Source organism: Sinohyriopsis cumingii, unplaced genomic scaffold, assembly GCF_028554795.1.
Source record: "Sinohyriopsis cumingii isolate HCF-2022 unplaced genomic scaffold, ASM2855479v2 utg000622l, whole genome shotgun sequence".
Classification (NCBI taxonomy): Eukaryota; Metazoa; Mollusca; class Bivalvia; order Unionida; family Unionidae; genus Sinohyriopsis; species Sinohyriopsis cumingii.
In genome coordinates, this window is record NW_028315918.1 from 2,045,424 (window position 1) to 2,073,068 (window position 27,645).

The 27,645-nt window shown below is 33.7% G+C and overlaps 1 protein-coding gene across 2 annotated transcripts in view; it reads right to left on the bottom strand.

The window, feature by feature from the left end:
• The window catches only part of LOC149773659 (V-type proton ATPase subunit E-like), a 42,532-nt gene extending 21,137 nt beyond the window's left edge, over nt 1–21,395 (bottom strand). For both annotated transcript variants that reach the window (XR_016417296.1, XM_089946077.1), the window contains exons 1-6: nt 21,277–21,395; nt 18,098–18,163; nt 16,904–17,013; nt 10,928–10,994; nt 1,889–1,978; nt 773–841 (exon numbers count right to left, since the gene is read on the bottom strand). Coding sequence is in view for 1 of the 2 variants with exons in the window: in XM_089946077.1 (XP_089802203.1) it covers nt 773–841; nt 1,889–1,978; nt 10,928–10,994; nt 16,904–17,013; nt 18,098–18,163; nt 21,277–21,309 (435 nt within the window). In the remaining variant the exon portion in view is untranslated. The remainder of the gene's footprint in view (nt 1–772; nt 842–1,888; nt 1,979–10,927; nt 10,995–16,903; nt 17,014–18,097; nt 18,164–21,276) is intronic.
• Between the last annotated feature and the right edge of the window lie 6,250 nt (nt 21,396–27,645).

Sequence of the window (27,645 nt, forward strand, 5' to 3'; positions counted from 1 at the left end):
ACATTGTTCTAATCAAATTTAGTTTCACAACCATTCATATCATGCTTGAAAAACCCAGATGTTAAACAGTTGCTACCCAAAAAACAGAGGTCTCTACAAGAACAGTTAAATAAAAATTGTATACTTTGCCGAGCACATTTTCATATATGGGACTATCAATGAATTTGCAGGAGTTTTTGCCTTTACCTGTTCACTAAGCACTCAAATTTATACAAATTTTGCATGATTCGCATAATGGCACACCCTGACAGCATCTCTGCTTAAGTACTTGACATATCTAATGATTATGCTGCAAAGTCTCTCTGTTGCTCTGACGTTATTTCCTGTTTGTCACACAGAGAATAAGCTACATTGATTTCTGATCGATGGTCATTATTTAACCTGGAGTGGAACAAACAATAACAACAAATGAGAGGTCACTGTAACATTATTTCGACTTGCAACACAATGGTTGCACAGCATTCATATCAACCAAAGGAGTCAAGATATAATTCAAAATAGAAACTTCACATGAAAGTGGTTATTAAATGATGAGAAAGACTTCATTATACAAATGGAACATGTCTGGAAAAATGCATAACATACTTCTGGGTTAAGATGATTTATGTTTCTGTTTTCTCATGCGTAGAACTCGTGTACTTAGGGTCGACAGGTCATCCCATTGCCCTCATTAACATATTCATCTTAATGCATCTTTAATATAACAAGGACTCAACTGGTCCAGTAACAGGTGGTTAGATCTACAAAACAGATATACACTGATAAATATTACCTGAACAATATCAATGTCTAATTTGCAGCATCGTATAATAACTTCAGTTTCCAACATTTGACATAATCCCTGAAAATAAACAAAAATGCAGACAAAAGTTAATGGTATGTTACTTGGCTAAGCTATTGCCATACCTTACTCAAAGCTTTCATGTACCAATCCCTCTGGATTGCTGACCAGTACTATCACTGGCAAATGTGTGAGTATCACATGATGATCACTGTCAACTTGTCAGTCAGGTCAAATGTCCATTACCAATCGGACTGCTATTATATATCCCATACAAAATACAATTCATTGTAACTTAAAACATTTTTCAACCATTTGTCATTAAAATTTCCGTATACTCTAAATAACTAACACTAATTTACACTGTCTAGGTCACAACATAAAACAATATCAATTAAAATGTATACTATCCTAATGAGATGATCATAGTTTTCTCTGTCTGGTGATACGTCAATTGTATATTCTGCCGGGGGAGGGGGTGGGGGTCGATTTATTTTATATTTCTGCTGGGTGGGTCTTATTGATATACATGGAAAATTCTGTTACCAATCTCAGTCTGTAAAAAAAATAGAATCTTTTTTTGCTCTGCTTACTCTCCAGATGAGTAATAATCTTCTGCTGTAAAATCCAATTTTTTAAAACATTTTTGCAAATTAGTGACCAAATCTTTCCAAGTTTATAAAAAAAAAAAACATCTGAGTCAGCATTATCAAATCTTATTTCATTTGCAATTTCTTTTATTTTGTCATGTACTTCCAAGCAATGGATATTTTCACAGCTCTTGGATACATCACATTATATGGATCTTAGCTAGAAATGGTAGTTTTCAGACCACAGAATTGCAATAACAAGGGGACCTGGATGTCTTGCATCGAACAAGATCTATAATACTCACCTGGACAATAAGTCCTTCCAGTACTTTCATTGAACAAGGTCTATAGTACTCATCTGGGCAATAAGTCCTTCCAGTACTTGCATTGAACAAGGTCTATAGTACTGGCCTGGGCAATAAGTCCTTCCAGTACTTGCATTGAACAAGGTCTATAGTACTCACCTGGGCAATAAGTCCTTCCAGTACTTGCATTGAACAAGGTCCATAGTACTCACCTGGGAAATAAGTCCTTCCAGTACTGTTTTGTACCTGGCCTTGTCAGTTGTGACCTGGGCTATTTTTTCTCTAGCCTCTTCCAGTACCTCCTGCCATGAGAAGAAACACCAGTTTCAGATAGAAAGTGTTTGTGAAGTCAGTGTTCATGATATAGTAACAGTAATATGAAAGTAGGGTTTCTCTGTTTTGTTATGTATATTTAATTTGCCTTTTTTGGTTATTTAAAAAAAATATATATATATATTTATTTCATTACCTGCTACATGTATTGTAATGTAACATTGTATGTTGGACTTAACCTTGTCCAAAATCAAGTTTATTTTCTGCTGGACATGAATTGATTTTTAAAAAAAATTATTCTGTAAACAACTAATACATAGCTAAATTATTTTCTATATGTATGGGTTTAATATCAGGATCATTATTAATAGAAGTAAATATGTTTGTTTGGACTTGGTTTAGGTTTTTGGAATTCACCTGGTGTACCTGACATAGTCCAGCTTCTATAGTGTAATTTTAGAAATAGGTTTTTAATAATATGTAACATTTGTATTGTGTAAACATTAGGATCATTCTAGAAAGTTATTTTTCCATAAGGTAACATGTTTTAAAACGCTAATTATGACATGAGGTCAAGTTGAGGACTATTTGTTAGTGAAGGAAAAATTCATTTGTGCTTTAAGATCTAGCACAATCAAGTTATATTACATCTTGTGTCAAGTATTTCATTTTAGGCTGGAATTTATTTCTTTAAATTACTGAATTCAAGTGATTATTTTCTCTGGAAATACAAACGTATTATGATACAATTCTTGGACAGAGATATTCACTGGAATTTATAATAAATTCAAATATGAAATTATATTACTGCGATGCAACAAAAGACTGCTGATACATCAGTATTATACATGCTATTACAGACACATCAACACCTTCAGCTTTGGATTTAATTTGGACTTCTGCTAAATTTTATTCAGGACTTTAAATTATTAAGACTTGTGTCTGGAAATCTAGGATTATTGTGGGATTTAATTCTAAATACTGTAAGTTCTTTTTTTCATTTTCACTTTGTATTCTTGGAAGTAAACATTATTTCTTGGATTTTACAAAGCTTGTTGCTTTTCACTCTTTTTTTTAACTTAGTTTAAGAGCATAGACTTGTAACACCTTTTTGTCACCTTGGAGTCATTCCACCCATCCTCGACTCAATCCTCATGGCACATTTAGCCTACAAGTGACCATTGCATGTTCATCACTTTTAATTTTGTCCAAAACACACACTCACGTGATATGTGTGAGCCAGTTGTGGAGTACAGAGTTTCATCTGGAAGGAAGTACTCCAAAGAGTTTCCAAAAAGGCTAAACCCCAGCCTTTGATACTATTCTGCTGTGGTTGTAGAAACAAAATCCTGCAAATGTATTCAAGCAATCGTGGTAACGATCAATGTACACACACACACAATGTGAGCTCACTAAATGAACGAATGTACTGATTGCAACTATACTATATCAACAAAAACCCTGTACTGATTTTCTCCACAGCAATACTACACAGTGTGGTATAGTTTCATTAGCATTTAATTATTTTGTACTGACAAAGAAGGAAATATAGTCGAGTTCTTAACATTTTTGTATTGAAGAAATGCCTGTGGCTGTTTATATACAAAATTTTCAGCAGTAGCCAGGTTACTGACTTCCAAAGTATACTGAATGAATTAATGGAAGACTGTAACAGTGGTAAAAAAACTGCCAAATAATTGGATTATCAAAAATGTGATAAATAAACTGAGCTCGCTGTTTGAATGAATAATAAAGGTTTATGAAAGATACACAAAATCTGTTGTATGCATTATCCAAAACACATTCAACACACATTGACAAGTTGACTAATCTGGGAGTGACCTTAGAAATAGAAGGAAATAAATTTGGGCTGACTTTTTAAGGCAAACAAATCTAAAAAGAACCTGCAATGTAAATGTGTCTGGGTTTAGAATGGTAATGTTGATAAATAATCAGCAGCATCTTGGATTTTTGTCGTCTATATCACTTATTGACATAAGCAGTATCAATTTCATTAGTTGCCAGAAATGAAATTGAGTTTGAGGCACTCTCTGTTTATCCTGATGGGTTCTTAACCATCTCTGGTGTTTGTGTTTAAGATTAAATTTTTATCATTGTATATAAGTAATGGAATCTGACCACAGTGATGTGATTGTGGAATTTAATGATGGGGTCTTAGACCAACTGGCAGTGGATGTTAACATCCAAAACAATTCTGTTCCACTTGTCAATGGATATCTGATTCAAAGTGGTGTTTCCAAACCCTAGCATGAACCGACATATAATTTTGTTAAGGTTCAAGTAGAAATTGCTATCCAGAATCACCCTGATGAACAACTACCAGCTTAAGGTCAGCTTGGAATCTTCGCACATGCATGAGAAAATGCTCAAACATTAATGACTACAGTAGATGCAAAATCTCTCCGGCATTGCTTCTACAATGGTGAAGTGGCATTCATCGATGTATCCACCCTAGTTATGTTCACCAATGAATATTTTACATGAACATTAACTTAGCTGGGACAAAAATGATTTTGAATGTTATTCAACACAGATGCACTCAATTGGGTAACAGTTATTGAGCAAAGACGGTCGTTAGATGTAAAAGGTTCTGGCATAATCTATGTGTTTTTGAATCTGAGAGAGGTGCCAGACCACCAGAATGTACAACTGCCAGAGATTTAAGTATTCCCGAAGCAGAGGTTTTTTTGTTTAAAATTGTATGATAATTGTGCCAGTAAAAAAAATAAAACTGGTTAGAAGTGCAAATGTGTATTGTGCCAGAGTATGATGACTGGACTGGACAAGGTCTGCCTGATGTGCGATTAAAATAAACAATTGTATTATCAAAAGAAGAAATATGATCAAGCCTCAGTCTTATCGACGAGAAATAATAATCAAAGTTGAACAACAGCAGCATGATTAAATTATCAAGGGAACCATGCTTCATCATGAAATACAAATGCTCATGTTTGGTGACAGAAGCTATTTGCAGTGTTGCTACAGCAGCAACTGTCGGTCTTGGTGTAATTGGAATCAAGACAACATCAACCACTGTAGGTGTACCAATCAGTATTATATTGTTGGTGCTTTATTGATAATAACTGGTGTCTCTGGTGTTGCTAGTAAATTAATCTCAATGCAAACGAACTTATGAATAAGCACCTATTCCAAATTGCTTGCAGCCACATAAAGCAGTCTCAGTACAAGCAGTAAACTGCATTCAGTTGTAACAGAAGATAAAATAATCAGTGCAGCTGAGTTTGAGACTGTTAGCAGATATGGAAAATCACAGACAATTAGTAGCATAAATAAGAAACAGCGTGATTTACATAAAAAGTCAAATAAAAACATTTTCACACAGAGAACTCGTTAACAATTGAAAATATTAGTTTGCAGTGTGTGTATTGATCGGTACTATATGCTTGCCTGAAATAAGTTCATTCTGCTGGATTTTGTTTCTACAATCAAAGCTGAGTAGTATCAATGGTTGGGGTTTTGCCTTTCTTTGATACTCATTGGAACACTTCCATCTACATGTGACTATATCCTCATCACTTGCTCACTCACGTGAGTGTGTGGATAAAATTAAAAGTGATCAGTATGCAAATATGTTATGGGGGTAGAGTCGAGGATGGGTGGAATGGCCCCCAAATGTGACAAAAAAGGCAAAAGCCCTACTTTCATACTACTTTTACACCTCCTTGTGTCTACTCCCAAACTGAATGGGCAAGTGTTTGTGTGTGTGTGTGTGTGTGTGTGTGAAAAATGTGAAAGGAACTTATGATATTGTGAAATAAATCCAAAATAATCCTAGAATTTCAAACACATGTTCTAGTGATTAAATTTCTTGGCAAAATTTAGTGGTGTTCTAAAAGAAATCTAATGCCAGAAGTGTTGATGTCCCTGTGATTGCCTGCATCATAGTGATGTGCCAACTGTCTTTTGTTGAATCACAATAATATAATCCAAGAATGTATCCTCATTTAAAATTTCGCTGTAAATCCAAGTCTCTATTTCCAAGAATGTTATTTTTGAACACTTAGAATTTCTAGAGAAGAATCACTTGAACTAAATAATTTGAACAAGCAAATTCCAGCTCAAATTTGATACTGAACACTACAGTAATACAACTGATTCTACTCTGATCTTACATTACAAATAAACATTTTTTTCCAGTAACAAGTCTATTTAGTCCTCTACCTGACCTCTGGTCACAATTAGCACTTTCTAAAAACAAGTATTACATAATGGAAAATTTGATTCTGAAAGATTCCAAATGTTTAAATGATAAAATCTTAGTCATAATTAGAAGGTCTGCTGCAATAAAGAACATGGAAAACATAATGTCATTGAATCAGACAAAGATAAATTTTTACTCTAATTAATAATGATCCTAATATTAAACCCATACTTATAGAGAAAATATTAGCTAATTATTTGTTGTTTACAGAGAATATATAAAAAAAAAACAATGATTCGGGTCAGGTAGAAAATGAACTTCATTCTGAAAAACGTCAGCCACAAAATTACAATTCTACATAACTCAAAGCATATAATGAAATTAAAAGTAAAAAAATATAACAAACAAACAATGCAAATTAAATATACATAAGAGTATGCAAGCATGCATGTACGTACGTACATATGTATGTATGTATGTATGTATGTATGTATGTATGTATGTATGTATGTATGTATGTATGTATGTATGTGTCCTTAAATTAGAAAAACTGACAATTTTTCATGGAAAATTTAACATAATCATCAGATATTTGTAAAACTTGATATGCTAAGGAAGGATAAAACGTTTAAATAAATAAGAAAATATTTATATACTTAATTATACAATGTACAAAAACAATGAGTTGCTCTCAGTTTAGTTTCACGATTACCCTTCTATGTTTCACTAGTTTTCTACAAAACTGTTTATTTATAAAACTTACATTTTCTTTCAAAAAACTACACTTTAGAATTTCATCCAAAAGCAATATTTTATGGTACTTTGTGTTTTAAAAAATTAATTAATAACTGACAACAAGCAGACATACTACCTAGAAAATACATTACAATGACATGCATTTCTTAGTCCTGAAACAAGTGTTGGAGGATGAAGATAAAGGTTGGATGTTCTTGATGGTACCTTTGATCTTTTTAATCATGTGACATCAATATCCAGTACAGATCCTGGGGAAGTTGTCAATTATAAGATTTTAATATATTCAGGAGATAAGTGGTCATACTTATTCTTTGTATCTTATTCTTTGTGGCTATGGAGTGTTTAAGAAATGGGAAATCATGACCACCAGACAATGACATAGGTTCATTTTATGTCCATTGTCCAACATGTTCCGATAGAGAATGAGCATCAGACAATGGCATGGGATCATTATGAGCACCTTATGTCCATTGTCCAACATGTTCCGATAGAGAATGAGCATCAGACAATGGCATGGGATCATTTTGAGCACCTTATGTCCATTGTCCAACATGTTCCAATAGAGAATGAGCATCAGACAATGGCATGGGATCATTATGAGCACCTTATGTCCATTGTCCAACGTGTTCCGATAGAGAATGAGCATCAGACAATGGCATGGGATCATTTTGAGCACCTTATGTCCATTGTCCAACATGTTCCAATAGAGAATGAGCATCAGACAATGGCATGGGATCATTTTGAGCACCTTATGTCCATTGTCCAACATGTTCCAATAGAGAATGAGCATCAGACAATGGCATGGGATCATTATGAGCACCTTATGTCCATTGTCCAACATGTTCCGATAGAGAATGAGCATCAGACAATGGCATGGGATCATTTTGAGCACCTTATGTCCATTGTCCAACATGTTCCAATAGAGAATGAGCATCAGACAATGGCATGCGATCATTTTGAGCACCTTATGTCCATTGTCCAACATGTTCCGATAGAGAATGAGCATCTGACAATGGCATGCGATCATTCTGTGCAACTTATGTCCATTGTCTAACATGTTCCAATAGAGAATGAGCATCTGACAATGGCATGGAATCATTTTGAGCACCTTATGTCCATTGTCTAACATGTTCTGATAGAGAATGAGCATCTGACAATGGCATGGGATTATTATGAGCACCTTACGTCCATTGTCTAACATGTTCTGATAGAGAATAATCATCAATGGCATGGGATCATATTATGAGCACCTTATGTCCATTGTCCACCATGTTCCAACAGAGAATGAGCATCAGACAATGGCATGGGATCATTCTGAGCACCTTATGTCCATTGTCTAATATGTTCCAATAGAGAATGAGCATCAGACAATGGCATGGGATCATTTTGAGCACCTTATGTCCATTGTCCAACACGTTCCAATAGAGAATGAGCATCAGACAATGGCATGGGATCATTTTGAGCACCTTATGTCCATTGTCCACCATGTTCCAACAGAGAATGAGCATCAGACAATGGCATGGGATCATTTTGAGCACCTTATGTCCATTGTCCACCATGTTCCAACAGAGAATGAGCATCAGACAATGGCATGGGATCATTTTGAGCACCTTATGTCCATTGTCCAACATGTTCCAATAGAGAATGAGCATCAGACAATGGCATGCGATCATTTTGAGCACCTTATGTCCATTGTCCAACATGTTCCGATAGAGAATGAGCATCTGACAATGGCATGCGATCATTCTGTGCAACTTATGTCCATTGTCTAACATGTTCCAATAGAGAATGAGCATCTGACAATGGCATGGAATCATTTTGAGCACCTTATGTCCATTGTCTAACATGTTCTGATAGAGAATGAGCATCTGACAATGGCATGGGATTATTATGAGCACCTTACGTCCATTGTCTAACATGTTCTGATAGAGAATAATCATCAATGGCATGGGATCATATTATGAGCACCTTATGTCCATTGTCCACCATGTTCCAACAGAGAATGAGCATCAGACAATGGCATGGGATCATTCTGAGCACCTTATGTCCATTGTCTAATATGTTCCAATAGAGAATGAGCATCAGACAATGGCATGGGATCATTTTTGAGCACCTTATGTCCATTGTCCACCATGTTCCAATAGAGAATGGTCATTTCAGCCCACATGTCCATCATGTCCAGCTTGAGACCTTAGGTAGGTAGGCACATAAAGTAGGTAGGATGTATATTTTCTCCATATTGATACCAATATTGAAACAAGAGGTGGAAAAACTGATACATAATGACACTAGCACTAGAGAAATTATTTTAACCTTCAGCAGTCATGAATAATTATTAGCCTGTTCTTGTTATATTAGCCTTTTGTTGTTTTATTCTTTAAATTGAGAATTCATCTGAAACAGCTTTAGCAGGCATATGCACTTATTTTTTTCAGCCAAAAAGAAAAAAACTATTGATAGCACCACTCTTCTTCTACAAGTTAATACAAGGTGACTGACTCAAATGATTCAATATCTGCCCAACCTAATTCGCCGATTCCATGCTAATCATTTATGATTTAAGTACTTTACTTATTTAATAACCACTTTTACACAACATTTTGCTGTTGCCTCGCATCTTATCTACTTGGATCATATCTGAAGGCTGTACTTCTGATGTGTCATGCAGTGAAATCTGTTACAATCAGTTCTGTTTGGATATTATTGTTTGTTCAGGGTGAAACAACAACAACAAATCAGAGCTCTGAGGTGTTCATTGCATGACACACTGGAAGTATTGGTATCCACACTTGATCTTAACTGATACAAAGAAACGTCGTGCAGAAGCAGCTATTAAATGATTTGTAAAATTTCATTAAAAGGTAATTAAAAAAGAAAGTGAAGGTAAAAGAGGTTCAAGCACCTATGAGACAACTATCTAATTACAAGTACAATATCCTTTCCAAATTCTTAGCAAATAACAATATTATCCTCTGAAAGCTGACCAGCTATGAAGTACCATACTTACAAGTCCAGTCTAAACACAAACTGCATACCCTCAAATCTGCTGTCACAAAATGTGCCAGGGTCTATGTAGATTTCTTGGAGCAAGCAGTAGAACAAACAGCATAAAGATACAACTTTTACCCTATCTTATTAGAGTTTTATTGGAAAGGTTTTGATGCAAAGCAACATGTAATTTAAATTTATTGACACCATTTTTGTGATGATTTATCAGTCAATCAATCAGGTGGGCTGAGTTCGTGATCCATTAATTGTGCAGCTTTTTTACCTTTTCAAAAATAGGTAGAGTAAAAGCAGTTTTAAAAGACCATTTATTGAGACAAAACTTGTCTAGTATGACTGGATTTTCAAAGGATGGATTTATTGCTGATAAAAAGTTATGATCTGTCATGAAAGACAACCTGTCTGGAGAGACGATGATATTATGGCAGATGGGGTGGTCTGTATATTGCATGAATCAAACTATAAACTTTCCTTCAATCATATAGTCAGTATAATTTGTACATTTTTAAAGCAATGTGTGTGTACATATTAGGGTGAAATTAGTTGGGGAGTGTGATGAAATGGGGCAGTTATGTTATCAACTGAGCACTGGTCTGAAAAGGGATAGTTGTGTTATTAATAGAGCACTGGTCTGAATAGGGGCAGTTGTGTTATTAATAGAACACTGGTCTGAGCAATCAGCTCTGTTTGTATGAGAGTGACCACGTAGCTGAGGAGAGTGACCATAGGAAGGGACAAAAGCTTTATCGGCAGCTGTGCAAGCACCATGTTTAAATAAGGCTGAATTATAAACTGGCTTTCACTGAAAGGATTAAGTGAACTTTCTCTGTTTTAGTGATTATTTAGGTTTAATTCCAGAGAAGTTGGGATTTTCTTGTGTAATGCAACAGAAGGGTAGAGGAGTGTGTTTAGTGTAAATTGTAAATAAACATGTCAATAGGAGGTTTGTTTTATGGATTTATTTCTGAACCGATCATCTTGTAATACATGTATATACAACAAATTTCAATTCAAATAATTCAAAATTTCTTACCTTCAGGTGATCCTCCCTTGCCTTTAAAATTCTTAATCTAGACTGGTTATGTAGGGTAGAGATTTGACTGAAACAAAAAGAAATTTTCAGAAATGAGTTCTATGTATCTGCAATGAATTTCATGATTTTGTGAAAATGTGTCAAAACTCATTTACCTTTCAAAAGATGAGGTAGAAACCTTATCAGGTATTTTGCTTATATCCCAAGATTGGGTAGAAATCTGATCAGGTGTTTTATATTTAAAGGTAAATCAAAGTACTGAGAATACAATAGGCTAGGAGGGTAACGAATTTATTACATACCCATTTAATCTTACATGGCTGATCTAGCATTTGGCAAAGATGTTCAATCCATATCGCACATTCTGTATCGCATACCCGGTCTACTTTTAGAAGTTAACATATTAAATAATAGTCCACTTATAAATTAACAGATAAATGTTTAATTTTATACATTTTAAATTATTTAAAAAAAGATAACACCATTTGTAATTTTGAGAAATGCATTGATATCTGGTGAAAATGGCTGCTTTTGGATAATGGGTGAGTAGTGAAGAGCAGTAGAGGTGCATTTCACGGTATCTAGGCTGAGAAATATAGAGTTCATTGAGGTGGATAGCAGTATGTTGGACAGAATGTTTCACAATGAGTTATCAGATGAAGCTGGTGTCCCAAGTAACATTAAACATGAGAGAGAGAGAGAGAGAGAGAGAGAGAGCAAATAATTTGCCACCAAAATCTTGTATTTAATTTTTTTTTAAAGACTCATGGAATCATGTCAAGATTCAAGCACAGTAAATCTGAAGATAAAACTGACAAACATTTGCAACATAAAGGCAGACACAGCACAGCAGTTTTGTTTTTGACCCAGATCAGAAGTATTACACTCATTATGTACAGTGTTACCAAGATCACTGTGGGACACTGAGAGAAATGCATTTTTACATTATCAATTCTCATGACTATTCAAATAGAAAATAAAGAGAAGAAAACATATCAATATTAGAATTTTTTTTAGAATTTCTTATTAAAATAAATTCAAATGAATATTAAAAATCTAGTCCGCATGTTAAAAAGTGACTGAACCTTTCATTTCTTTATATTATTCTTGAATTATCACTTAAAGTTCAATTCAGCGTTAATTTCTTGTATTAATTGAAATTATACAAATAGAGAGTTTGAATGTATAATAAATGGGCTTTCTGTATAAATGTCTCTTACTATTGTTAATCTGTAAAATTTGCTCTGAAATGTGTTTGGAAGGAGAGTGTATGTATTTAGTATATGGAGTGTAAGAGAAGGGGCCACTTACTGATCCAAAATTTATGTTCCATTGAAGAAGAAAGGAACAAATTCACTCGCCTATGATTATAGATCAAATCCATTCATATGCCCGATACAATATTTTTAAAAATTAAAAGCTAAAAGAGTAAATCCATATTTGAAATATAGATAGACCGATGTTGCAACTGTACAGTTTATGTTGGCTTAACCACACTTAAAAACATATATACATGTTGAGAATTGTACACTATCTTTCATAAAAAGCCAAATGCCTAATTTTATTTTTAAAGTATACATTACAATTTTTTTAAAATAATGTGTGAAAAAGGGGATATGTAATAAATACAAAACCACGCAAGTGCTTTGTTCCAAGGCAGAGGAAGGAACTTGTTTGATATGGTGTAGGAACATAGCCTCGAAATGACGGCCTCGACACTCATATGCCATTTCGAACTTGTTCTTTCCACCTGGTCTAAACAAAACACATATGTAATTTTTTCTATGTCTGGTTACATTAAACAGGATCAAAGAGATGAATATAACTTGTGAGATATGGATAGTTCTGTTCCTTTTTTATGACAATAAGCAAATAACAATATCTGATGAGCATTATCTGTTGAAATTATTCTGTACTTTGTTGTTGAGTTTAATTATAGTGGCGTGCGCACAATTGTTAATAGTGCCACATAGAAAATGTCAAAATATATCAAGGTAAGTAATTCTAATCAACCCTCACAGGCTTAGAAATTAAGCTTTGTCCATCCTGGTCTTTCAAAGTTAATCAGCCAATAAGAGCTAACCAAAGAAATTGCTTTATTTAACATTTATTAGAAAAACAAAGTAATTTGACTTATTAACAGATGCATCAAAATCAGAAAGCACACAAATATGTTAGCATAGTATGCTGAAATCATGGAACTTATAAAGAGCAAACTGTGACCAGTTTTCAAAATTGTCATTTTATGGCATAAAACAACTGCGATGAGGTATTATATAAACAAAATGGTGTATTTAAATTAAATTTTCATGTTATTTCATAAATATTTTAATTATCTGACATGAAAATATGTAAAAACAGAAGCTTCAAGTGACTATTTTGAACATCATAGATTTGAATTTTGCGCACTCACTACCCCTATTTTTTCCTACTCTGCCATATACTGAGTGGAGAGAGAAGTCAGTCTGCTCTATCTCAAGGCTACAGCATGGTCTCTGCTCAAGGGAATTTCTGTTTGCTAAGGGTTTGGTATAAAGAGGTTTAATATATAAGAGAGATTTGATCTGCTTTGTTGTTTTACAGTACAGGAGAACATGGAGGTTACTTAGTGCAAAGTCAACTGAAGCCAAGTTCCTTGTCTCACCACAGTCAACCTTGTACACTAACTACTGAACCAATGAATATCAAGTAAATAGATTAACCGTATCAAGTTACCAAAATCAACCCTCCTATTGCAGGAGGGGCTCATAAAGCACCCACCTCCAACTGAGATGATGTTTAACAATACATATAGTGCCAAAACGTTTCCCTTTCAGTTAACTTACTGAAATATACCTTTGTTTTATGGTTTCATATGCTAAAATTAGGAATAAAATTGAGATGATAATAATAATAATAATAATAATAATAATAATAATTATAGTAATAATAATAATAATAATAATAATTATAATAATAATAATAATAATAATAATAATAATTATTACAGTAATAATAATAATAATAATAATAATAATAATAATAATTATAGTAATAATAATAATAATAATAATAATAATAATAATAATAATTATAGTAATAATAATACTCCCCTGAGGTCATCAAGATGAACAAACTACTGTAAATACAAGAGCCCCCCCCCCAACAAAAAACAAACAAGTAAAGCATGCTTAAATACATTTGGTGTAAAAGTGTATATGAAATGCATTAATAAAATAAGTTGGAGTGTATGTATTATAATATTTATAATGAAAATTGCCTCTTGATCTGATAGTCATGATTTTGTTTTGAACACTGTTAGATTTGTTTCTGATCTAACTGCTTGGGGAGTTCATTGCCCAGGAATAACACCAGGGTAGACAAATTATTTTTTAAAAAGCCATTTGCTTTTAGGAATGGTGGTTTGCAATGATCATTTGTAATCAATCTCAATTTATATCCATGCTACTGTTTTTCTGAGATAAAAGAAACATACCATGCACATACTCTAGACAAAGTTCATTCTTTACTTTGAACATTAACATGGCTTTTGAACATTAATATGGACTTTGAACATTAATATGGATTTTGAACATTAATATGGACTTTGAACATTAACATGGCTTTTGAACATTAACATGGACTTTGCACATTAATATGGACTTTGAACATTAATATGGACTTTGAACATTAATACGGATTTTGAACATTAATATAGACTTTGAACATTAATATAGATTTTGAACATTAATATGGACTTTGAACATTATCATGGATTCTGAACATTAACATAGACTTTGAACATTAATATGGATTTTGAACATTAATATGGACTTTGAACATTAATATGGACTTTGAACATTAATATAGATTTTGAACATTAATATGGACTTCGAACATTAACATGGATTTTGAACATCAATATGGACTTGAACATTAATATGGACTTTGAACATTAACATGGATTTTGAACATATTAACATGGATTTTGAACATATTAACATGGATTTTGAACATATTAATATGGACTTTGAACATTAACATGGACTTCGAACATTAATATGGACTCTGAACATTAATATGGACTTCAACAAGGCTAATCTGTATTCAAATTTCAGCCATTTCAATTTTGAGAATGTATCTCTAGATGGTGTATCCAATGGTAAATTTAAGATAATTCTGTTTTTGAAGTGTGTGGATTGTTTTAATATTAAACTACAATAGATCTGGATCAACTGCAATCTTTAAAGACAGTACTATTACAGCAGCAATGGCGGTGATCTTGCCTTTCTCTAAAGATTATAGGCACCATCTTTGTGCTACAATATAGAGCAATACCTATAATATCACTTTTCATCAACATGCTCAATTCTCTAAAAAAAAAAAAGAAAAATATCCCACTGTACATTCTATATAATCAGGATCATACATGTTTTTCTGCTACTGATTTTCACTGAATACTGATGGGGTCACTGAAGCCTGAACCCAAAGGTTGAGGGTTTCATGACACCCGAGGAATTTGCCAAAATGTTGACACAAAAAACACATGACTGCTATTCTCACATAAAACTTTTAAACAACTTTGAAATTTGTAAACGCTCTACAAACTGAGCTACTGCGGTTCCCGATTAAAGGTCAAAGTCTCTTGTGATAGTGCCAATCCTGCATGTTTGCTTTACTTAATACCTTTCCAGGGTGGCATGAACATCATCCAATCAATAGATGCAAAATGGTTCATGTACATGAACATATCATAAAAGAACCAGTTTAAATGATTTACTGAGAAATAGACACTTTATCTTTAAGCATAATATCACTCATATTTAAATTAAATTTTCATGTCATTTCAAAAATAGACACTTTATCTTTAAGCATAATATCACTCGTATTTAAATTAAATTTTCATTTTATTTCATAAATAGACACTTTATCTTTAAGCATAATATCACACGTATTTAAATTAAATTTTCATTTTATTTCATAAATAGACACTTTATCTTTAAGCATAATATCACTCGTATTTAAATTAAATTTTCATTTTATTTCATAAATAGACACTTTATCTTTAAGCATAATATCACACGTATTTAAATTAAATTTTCATTTTATTTCATAAATAGACACTTTATCTTTAAGCTTAATATCACTCGTATTTAAATTAAATTTTCATTTTATTTCATAAATAGACACTTTATCTTTAAGCATAATATCACTCGTATTTAAATTAAATTTTCATTTTATTTCATAAATAGACACTTTATCTTTAAGCATAATATCACACGTATTTAAATTAAATTTTCATTTTATTTCATAAATAGACACTTTATCTTTAAGCATAATATCACTCGTATTTAAATTAAATTTTCATTTTATTTCATAAATAGATACTTTATCTTTAAGCATAATATCACACATATTTAAATTAAATTTTCATGTTATTTCATAGACACTTTATCTTTAAGCATAATATCACTCATTTCTACCAAATAACATGTAAATACATGAAATTCCAGAAATTCTTAATATTTTGATTGAAATGCAAATTAAAATACACAGACACATGAATTATTGTGAAGCAAATCTGTTGAAAATCCTTGTTCTGTGCAATGTGATTTCAATCGCAATGAGTGAACAAACTGTATAAGGGCAATAAGAGAATATGTCATATTTTTTTATTAAAAAGATTCTCTCTTCTTTGTAACTGGAATATACAACAATATAGCATGCTTTCAGCCAATACACACACAGAATGCAGGGTGCTGAGTGATTTGTTTTGGGTGTTGCTTGGAAAAGGGATCAGTATAATAACACACCATGGTATATGTGACTACATCCACACATCACGTATAACAATGCCGCACACATACTGCTATGTAAAAATATGTGACTATTATCATAGTTGTCATTCAATTTCTGAGGTAAGACGGGATTAAAGACAGCAGATGGGAATATTTTCAAAGCATGACAGTGCATTATCAGTAAGTAAATATGTATTACATTTTCTTCCGTAGTTCAACTTGTTTTTCCTTCTTGTCATAATATTCCATGATTTTATTTTGATGCTGTTGAAGAAGTCGACCCTTCTCAAGGTTGAAGTCTTCTTCTGCCTGTAAATACCGCATGTGACTAGCAGATTATAAATAATGATAATAATTAATCTGCTGGATGCACTGGGAAACTGGTGCATTTTTCACTACTCCTGGTAGCATACAAATGGTCTATCATTCCAAGATGATTTCTACATCCTTGTTTAAGAATAGGAGTAATTTTAGCACACTTTAGTTTACCAGGGAAGACACCTGAAGTAATAGTAAGTATAATCAAGTAGGTAAGTAACAGACCGTGGTTTGCTTTAACTGGTGGTAATAACAGTAGAACTTTTGGTCCCACCTCATCTGTACCACACAACATTTTTGTTTTGATTTTGCTAAGAGTATAGAAAACGCATTTTCATTCATAATATCTGGGGCGAAATGTAGATCCTCATAACTCTAGCCTTTACAAAAGTTTAAGATTGGGTTTAAGTCTGGGTTACAACCATTTTGTTCACTGTCAGAATATATACTTTCTATATTGGCAAATTTACAGGATGTGGTTGAGTCACCAAAGAATATGGTATATACAGACATATTTGAAAACCTTTTTATTAAAAGAGCAACACAGATGTAGATGAAATACAAAGATAGATGAAATACAAAGAATAGTTGAGATGTAGTAAGGCTGTATATATGTATATGCTCTTCTCATACATTCAGCAATGCAATCCACCTCATTAACAAACTTTACTTCCAATACCATGTGTCTCATCCCTTTTCTCCGTCATGTTCTTCATGCGTTAACTACTATTTTTCATGGGAAGCAACCTATGTTTTCTTCTGCTCTGTGTAAAGAAGTTGTTATATAAAGAATGCCAGGGGTGGTACCATATACTCCCCATCTCTAATTCACGGAGGGAAAATATAATTGAACCAAATTACAAGTTTTCAGAATTGTTTCTTATATTGTCATGTTGGGCTAGAAGGTCAATATTAAAACTGTCATCCCCTGAAAACAGCTACAATAAATCTTAATTCAATCCAGCTGAGAGATACTGATTTACCGAACATGTAACTGGTAATTAAAATGTAATAAAATGTAAGTTTATTTTTCCAAATTTTTTTCAACACAATAAATTCAAATGGAAATACATACTTTGGCATACAGTTCCTCAACTTGATCGTTACCCTCGTCAACAATGATATCCATCATACGCTTCATCTGTAGAGAAAGAATTTTTTTTAAAAAAACTATTTTTTCAACAATACAGTGCAGGTAGGAAGAGATATGGATTTATGATCAGTCTTATGATATGTTTGATTCCTAAATGTTGTGCCAGATTGACATTTGGAAATATATGCATGAGACTGAGCCGATTATTTTTACCAAAAATCTGCTGAGAAGAATACTCATTGACAAATAAAACTCTGTGAGTCAAGGAATAATCATCAGCTGTATGAGCATCATTTTCCAAGATTCTGACCTTTTGTTTATCAATATAGGCCTTGACATCATTATGGGTGCATTCTTGAACTCTTCAACTAATATGAGTCGTCAGATGTTATCACAATTTTGATCAACCTTCTTGGCTGAGCACACATATCAAACGGTCATTCTTTTTCCACATGTAAATTTGACACTTGTTTGACAAGTTTCTTTTCTAAAATTCCAAAAACTTTGTTGATAAGCCTCAGGTACCAACTAGCAACCCTTTAAGATGCATTCCTTAACTATATCATAACCAGCAATTGGTTGTACTGGCAGTGAAGTTTAGAATTCAAGATCTTTGCCTGTATATAAACTTAGTATATGTAATAATAAAGTCCAATGCTCTCTTGGCCATCTCAAGTTCCAGCAATTTTCTCAAAGTCAGGAAGGTATTTATTTCCTTAAAAGGGGCTACTGACCTAATAATTCTTGCAAAATCTAAACCTGAGTTAGTGTAAAGATGGAGGAGTGGCCTTCCAGTTCTTATCCTTATTCTTTGATTATATCTCTCTCTCTCCAGAAGTCTCACTGCGATTTTGAAACTAGCAGTCCAGGACTCCCATTTTGTTAAAAATAGGAGTCCCACCATCAAAAGTTGCAGTCCTGTCTTTCCTACAGAATCAACACAGATGTGATTGCATCTATTTTTAGATGGAGAGGTTTTCGTAATGTAATCATTCACTATAATATAACTTCATTACAACAGTCCACTGACAGGATCGCAAATTTATGGTTTATTTATTTGTATACGTACTTGTAGTAATTTTAGGCAATAGTATCTGATTTGCTGTTTTTTCCTGTATTTTCGCAAATACATGTCAAGTCAGAAAACATCTTAGACCTTAAAGCACATCTCGCGAATTCCACAACATAGCATTGTCCGAAACATTTCTGACCTACATAATTTGCATTTTAAAGTTAAATCTTTAATAAAATAATACCCAGGCTTTGATTTAAATGATTTGTATATTTTTTTCTGGATATATTTGCTCAATGATTTAAGAAAACAGACTATCTAATAAACTGGTACATCTCAGACTTAGCGATGTCCACCATTATTTCCTGTTAGGCCTACTAGTTCACTTACCATTTCAAACTAATTTTATGACGAAATAGTGTATAAGAGGCAGTTAATATATATCCAGATCACCGATTCTGATTTTACAACACAAGTTTGTATGCTTTATCATCAAAGGATAGCATGCAGGAAATTGATAGTTGCTACCTTACTCGGAAAAGTGGTAATGGTCAATCAGCTATCAAAACATAATGCCTGTGAATGGGCAAGAGTTTGTTTGTCAACGTAATTGATATAAAAACTAGGTCTTTCAGTCACTGAATTCTGTCATTGTAAATATCAGCACAGCTAACTGATCAACACATTTTCCCACAAAGCAGGTGGCTGAAGCAGGACTGGCAAGTCTTTGAATTTTGCCGCACACCTATTACATGCATACAGAGGACTCGCGCCTCAGTGATTTCCTGCGTCCCAGATCAAAAATTGGCATCCAAATACGCGTAATTAAGCGTTTCCAAGATCTCTGCTCATATATATATATATATATATATATATATATATATATATATATACATTTCTCTTTCTTCTTTCTGTCTCTGCATCTAAATCTCTTCTCTCTTTCTGCATTTGCATTGGCCTCCTCTCTCTCTCTCTCTCCCAAAGACTTACAAAACTGGTACTAACAGTTGCCTCACTAGGCACTTATCATTAAGACTCTAAGAGGTTAGTGTTAGGACTGGTTGGCCTGGTGTCAGGATAAGGTCACTGGGTGGAACATCATGCTACATGTCTGTGTCATGATGCCCCAGTACTAGACATCACTATAAAGTGCCACACTGCAGTGATATGGCTAAAAAAATTTTAAAGATACATTAAAATTCCTAATCATAAACACAACACACACACTCTCTCTCTCTCTCTCTCTGATTTTGGATATATATCAATGGACTACAATTCTTTAAATTTCATGCAGATTTACTAATCAAACCAGTTGCACCTTTATCGAAAAATGTACTCTCCACCAAATTTTGAGCTAAAGTATTCTTGATCTCTTGCTTTATTAAAGAAGCTTTCACTTCAGAAAGATCATAATGTTTGGCAAGCTCAAGCACCTCGTCATTTTTGAAAGACTCTTACCCTTCCAAGGTAGAATTTAAACATATTTCTCTACTTTAGATGACATTATTAAAGCTTGTTGGTTTCACTAAAGAATTCACAAATATATGAAATTAAAATCTTTTCCTAAAACAACATAATTTTCAGAAAAAGACTCCATTTAAATTTAAAAACTAAGTGTTTAGCTACTCTGAAAGATTTGAAATAAATCAGATCCCGGATGAGTCTATGGTTTTAAACTAAGCAACACAAAAAGCAAAACCTACAAGTTCAGTAACATTTAACAAATAATTTGTTTTATTCCATAGAGTACAAAGTTAAAATTTAAAAGGAATACAATCTTGTGAATCAAATCTCAAATAATCCTAAATGTTCTATCAAGAGTCCAAACGTTTAGTGTTACGAATGAATGGATTTATTGATGTGCTTGAACCGTTCTCATTTTGGTGGTGATACTTGAGTTAGATCTATTCATTCTTGTTATTGATTGAAAGGATTTTGTTCAGTCTTTAGAATATGATCAGTATGTATTGCTTCTCATTGTGTATTTTGGCGACACTGCACAGTGCGTAACGAGACACTGGTGCTGGTTCAGCAAGGCAATGCAATATCCTCGAAAACAGGTAATATTACGCTAAATGCTTCAGAATAGTAGAATTAATCAGTGTCACGGTTGTATATACAATCTTGGCAAGACAAGCAATGAAATTACCCGGTTCTGTGCATCAGCATCACTCAGAGGCATCTTTAATATTAGAAGACAAACAAAATATACAGCACCAATACTCCAATCACAGCGGGGGCGGAGCCTCAAAACAGTTTTACAATAATCGGATGTCCACAGCGAGAACCCCTGCTAACATCCACACTCGGAACCAATTCAAGAGTAATTTCCCTTTATTGGCAATTAACCCAGAGTAAAAAAGAACAAACACAACTAACGTGTTACCGCTATCTCATCAAGTGTAATACTAATGTTTCTTTTTGCAAAGAGGATTGGAATCTAAAGGCATTTTTTTTCTTCTGGGACTAAAGCGAAGACAGCTTTATGAAAACATCTCTCTCTCTCTCTCTCTCTCTCTCTCTCTCTCTCTCAACACGTACGTGTGTTACTCGTACACATTAAATTTATTTGCACACAATCAAACCTGAACTTGGAGCTATCATTGTTCGTGTTCAATTTTCCGTTAAAATATAAAAACTAATACTCATAGCTCCATAGAATATATATTAGGTCACAAATTTACCACACAACACCCCTAGCTGGTAGCAAAACCGATGTTTGCAGAATATGTACAAAATGCATAGATCCTTCTAGCTTAAATGTGCGAGGACAATCTAGAAAGTAAAAAAAAATAATATAGTCCCAAAGAATCGTGCATGTTTTCAGCATTACGTGCCGAAAACAAGTGATAAACCGTAATGTACATCATCGCTCACGATATTTCAGCTGCGATCTAAAATAATATATTATGCTCCTACAACCTTGTAGATTTGTACTTGCGAACACTCTAGCAAGAAATATTGGGTTTTCTTCATGTTCTTTGACGTAAAAACATTTCCAAATAGATCATTTAGTTTCTTTTCTTATTTTTAATCTGGATAAAAACTTCCTCATAACAAGTATATGCAAGGATACCATGACAAATGATATGAATGAATTTTCATGATTTTAAAATAGATTGACTACAAAGAATCAACTTCTTTTTCTAGATTCCCCCATATCCTTTAACTGTTCAATAGTACACCAACAGTGACCCCTAAATCAATATCTCTCTCTCTCTCTCTCTCTCTGGCATTTAAATTCATCCGTTCAGGAACTAAACACTCACATGAGATACCGTACCTTACAGAGTGTATAAACTTGCACAAATTTCATACGAAATGAGTGGTTACAATTTCTCTTTACTAATCCTGATATAGATAAAAGCTGACATTCAACATTCAACTCCACTTTACAATTGACGTAAGTCAGGCACACAAGGTTTCTTCATACCATCCACACCTGGAACCAGCACCTCTGCTTGCAGATTATTTAGAATTTATAAGTACATCTACCATACATATCTGAAAAGAAATGACAATGTGAAAGATCTTGAGAGCCCCATAAAAAATGCATGTATTTATATATATATATATATATATATATATATATATATATATATATATATATATATATATATATATGTGTGTGTGTGTGTGTGTGTGTGTGTAATACGGGCATTTACATTATCAATCAAACATTATTATCGGGAACAAAACAAGTAATTATATTATCTTGCAATAGTCAATATCTTGGCCAAGATATTTGAAATTATGTGTAGGGCGTACCCTACCACCTCGTTTTGGTATTTATTTTGTAAAATCAATGCTTCGACACTAATTTGTCCGTAATTGTGCTGTGCCACTGTGTGTATAAATTTATATAGACTGTTTGTTTATTAAACTCGATAGAGTCATACCGTCAGTCTGCCCTCCCTGCTGCTATGGCCCATGGGAACCCAAATCCTCCAACCGAAGTGAAATCAGTTCCAATACAATGCTTGAACAGCGTGCGAAAAACGCTTTGGTCCATGCAGCACTAACAAAACTGCCTGCGGCCCTGGTATTGTGTATATGTATAGGCAGAATATTTACCGCTGGCTGACCGCATTGTGTGAGTTCATTGACCGACCGTGAAAGCCAGTTGGACATAGGACACAATTAATTTTACTATATGTTCTCTACATTTATTTCTCCGTACTGACCTTTCCACTGTGTGACAATCAATACAAATCATATGTTAATCTAAAATACCTTCAAAGATGACTTCACGGTGAAGTTCTCATCAAAGGTTGACCTGCTCTTTTTTCAGATGCTGAACTGTCAATATAGCAGCATGTAAACAGAACACAGATTTCACTTCCGGATCATCACCAAGGCCTTATTACTCACTGTGCACTGTCGCCGAAATACACACATACAACAACACCCTCAGCTCATATTATCAAGAATAAACAGTTACCTTTAAATCCCTATCAAAAATGCATAAATAAAACTCTTCTATCACCACCAAAATGAGAGAGGAAAAAATGTTCTGAAAATAGACTAGAACTACATTCGTGGGTACTGAACTGGAAGTATTAATTGTGAACCGATTCCAGTTAGTTTTAAGTTAGTTTGTTGTTGTTGTTGTTATGGTGGCACTCTACAGTTTCGTATCATAATTTTAAAGAAAGATAATTTCCCCGGCTTTCCTCACTGGTTATACTGGCTATTTAAAAAAGACCTTGTATATCTTAGGTATAATTCAAAGAACCTTTAATTCCCTTTATTTTGGTGTATGATTGATGGGTGTAACATGGGTTATAGAGTATACAGCTTGGCCTTACTCCAGATGTGCACCTTTCAAAAAAGTGCTAGCTCCACTTGGTCATTTTCACTTCCAGAACTTCACAAGTAAATTGTATAAAAAAGGGCCGATAACTTTTTTTTACATTTCATATATTTGGTAATTCATTCATTGTACTTTCAGAAGCTGGTATTGTCTAGTTTGGCAAAATTCATTTTCTCTATTTTAATAGCTGCTATGGATTGTGTACTTTAGACTAATTCAGGCTGATTGCCCTTTTGTGACTAAAACAAATACACACACCCATGAAGCATCAAGAGATGCTGACATTCCAAACTTATTTAAACTATCATCACATGTGATTCATGACCCCCAAATGTTAATAAAAAGGTATAAGGGCCAAGGAAGAGTTCCATAAGCTTTATTATACTGAATAATTAAATAACATAGTGCTACTTTTTAGTATAAAACTATGGGGAAGGGTGAGGAAGCAAAGAATAGACAGAGTAATTTCTTCAAGCCTGGTAATGTTCCCCACAACAAGGGGAGGGGGAAATGTGTATCAACCCAAATAACACATCAACATGAGGTATGTTACATAAGGACAACAAGAGACAAATTTGAAAAAGCTATCCAAAGTTCCTATAATGCTGACACTGATGTTGGAGACAGAAAGTGTATGCACAAACTGTTATGACTCAAGCTATTAAGTATGCTGGAGGTGGAGAAATGTGTGAAAAACTTTGCTATGCCAAGACAAGTTCATGTCTCTATGCAATATGCAAACACTGATAAAACTTGTCATTGAATAAACTACTTGTTAAATTTAAGTAATAGAATTGAATTGCATATTGAAGTTGTCTAATACATAAATATATACCTACATTTACCCAAAGCTCATAAAAAGTTAAGACAAAGTCTCATAATCATTACTGTGGCTACTTTCCACTATAAGCAGTGTTAAATTACTTACTTTTTAATATAAAGCTGACAAAATGCATACATTATTGAACAAAAGAGAAACAAAGCAAACATTGCAATCACTCAATTACAGTCAAAGGGGAGGTAATACACCTTGATTTGGCAAACCAAATAGCAAGCTCTAATTTACAGCTAAATGATTACTTACTATTATTTCATGGTAAGAACAGAGCAATGTAGGTTTTATAAATAGCTTTTGTTTCAAATATGAAACCATATTTCTGACATGAAGCTTGTTTTCATTTATTCACAACAACATATATGGTGAACAAAACACATATCGCTTAGTGTACGCAGTAATGAAATGCTGAGATTTGGAATAATGTGTTCTGAGACCACAAGTTGCAACACCCTGAGTATAAAGGTTTTCTATCATGGGACTTGGTACATGAAGAAAAAAGAGATCTGGTTTGGTGGGAGAGAGCAGTATGTTCACCATGCAGTTATACATCAAGAATGTTTCAACTGTATGAAGAGAGGTTGGGGAAGAAAAACTGCCTGTGTAAATAATGCAATACAGATAGGACTTTTGCAGACTTATATTGAGAATGAAGGGTTGAAAACTGTTATTTTAAGTGAAAATGTCCCTCCCTGCTCCCTCAACAAAAGCGATGCAGAAAAGTTCCAATACTGTTTGCCCAAAAATGTAATGTACCAATATGAGAAACATGCTGAACATAGAATAGGTGTCAGGGAGTTTAATTCTAGGATAAGAAATAAGACAGGTATAATTGATATTTAATGTGACTCGAACTATGATAATTCAATTTACAGGCTGAGGCAATGCAGCATGTGCAGTTTTGTGCACAGTCCTTATTTTTACAATGTTCTCTGCTTTGATCTGCTGAGTGTGTCTCTAAAGTTAAATGATCAGTACTGATACATAAGTGATTGTGACATAAGTGGCTTACATATAAAATCTCCCCCCACCCCCTTTTGGGGAATTGTTGCATGTGTTAAATGGTATTTAACCATATAGGCCAATCTATGGGTACCATCATATGAAATTCTGCCATCAGGCCATACTATGCTCTTTCCCCTATGGCCTGAGCTATCTACTTCCACTCTCCAGTGTATAAAACCATCCCCATCTGTCTTTTGTATAGAATTTTTCTCCAAAATCACATGCAAACCATGACAAAAAGACTCCATTATGATTGTCATATGTAAAAACCACCAAATTGATACTCTGGATGCATGTGGTAACCATGGAAACAACAAGCTCCTATTATGGTATAGGTCGCATATAGGACTCACGGTACTAATTCAACTCCAATGGTAAACATATGGAAGCACTATCATATTCAAAATTCAATAACTTAAAATTTATGGGTGCTGATAATGACGCCTATAATTCTTCATGCACATCTAACCTTGGTGCAAGCTTATGTGTGGAGAACACCATATGACCTGCGGCACTTTGTTTACATACATGTGCATGAAACACATGTTATTGATTCTGCACCAAATGAATCAGGTGCTAGTTTCAGTATTGAGTACTCCTGAGTCAAGCCTGTAAAATTGCTAAAATTGCATCAGTAGAAATTTGTCAATATTTTTTTTACATTACATACAGGATAAGCTCTCAAAAGATATTTTTCCTAAAATTTTAATTTTCATTATTAATCAATTATGGACCACCAAACCTGTAAATACTCTATTATTTCTTCACCCATTTCTAGACTGGTTCACAGTTCTTCCGTATAATTAGTACCGTGTGTCCTGTAGCAATGACCAGTGAGTGAGTGAGGATTTAAAACAAAGGCGACAGAGAGTATGGTCTGTAATTAAATCAGTATTTTCAATAATAATAATGGATGATTTTGCGCTGACTATGGAGTCCCATACAACTAAACTAGCTCGACAGCCATTAGATACGATTAAAAATATATCCCTATCCTTGATTCTGTCAAACAACAATTACAAGCATGACAAGAAGCAATAGAGGGATTTGCAGAAAATGCAGCAGAATTATTTAAGCCAGATACGGAGGCGACTAAAGGATCACAATGGCTACCAAAGCTCTTATTACAGCGTTAGAGCAGGCAGCTAAATCAACTGGAAAAATCGCAGAAAGAACTAAAAAAAAACAAAAAGATTCTGCAGAAATATCTGGCCAAGATAGCTGCGGTTCAAACAATGCAAGAGATACTTGAGGTTATTGAGGTGGCTCACACTGAAATAAGTGATATAAGGGACCATATGCCACAGCAAGAGCCAGAACCAGAACCAGGATGAATTAATCTGAAGAAAATTTAACATATAATTCAAAAACTCAAAACTTAAATACTGGTCACAACAGAAGAAAACACTTGACATCAAGTGTTTAAAATCTCGGACACTTTAGATCTCTCTCTCTCTCTCTCTCAACATCACTTTTAAGACTAAAGATTTCGCAATTTTGGAAATGCCTAATCACGTGATCATGTTTACATGTAAAAATCACATAGCTCCTGTATGTCCTTGTTAAGAACCAATCATTTTACTCCGAGAAAAAGTTGTTTACTTGACCCTCAATCAAGGCCAGGAACTAAGTCAAAAATAGAAACAGTTTTTCTATTATTAGGTATCTAAGCAAAAACTCGGGTCAAACTGAATTTTCTGAAAAATATCAAATTCCTAGTAAACAAAATTACATTACATTGACATGTAAAGGAAATAAAAAGACTCCCAAAACCCACAAACAATCAAATCAAATGAAACACAACTTAAATCAAATATAAATTAAATCAAATATACGGAAACACCCCTCCCCCATAACGAAAAAGA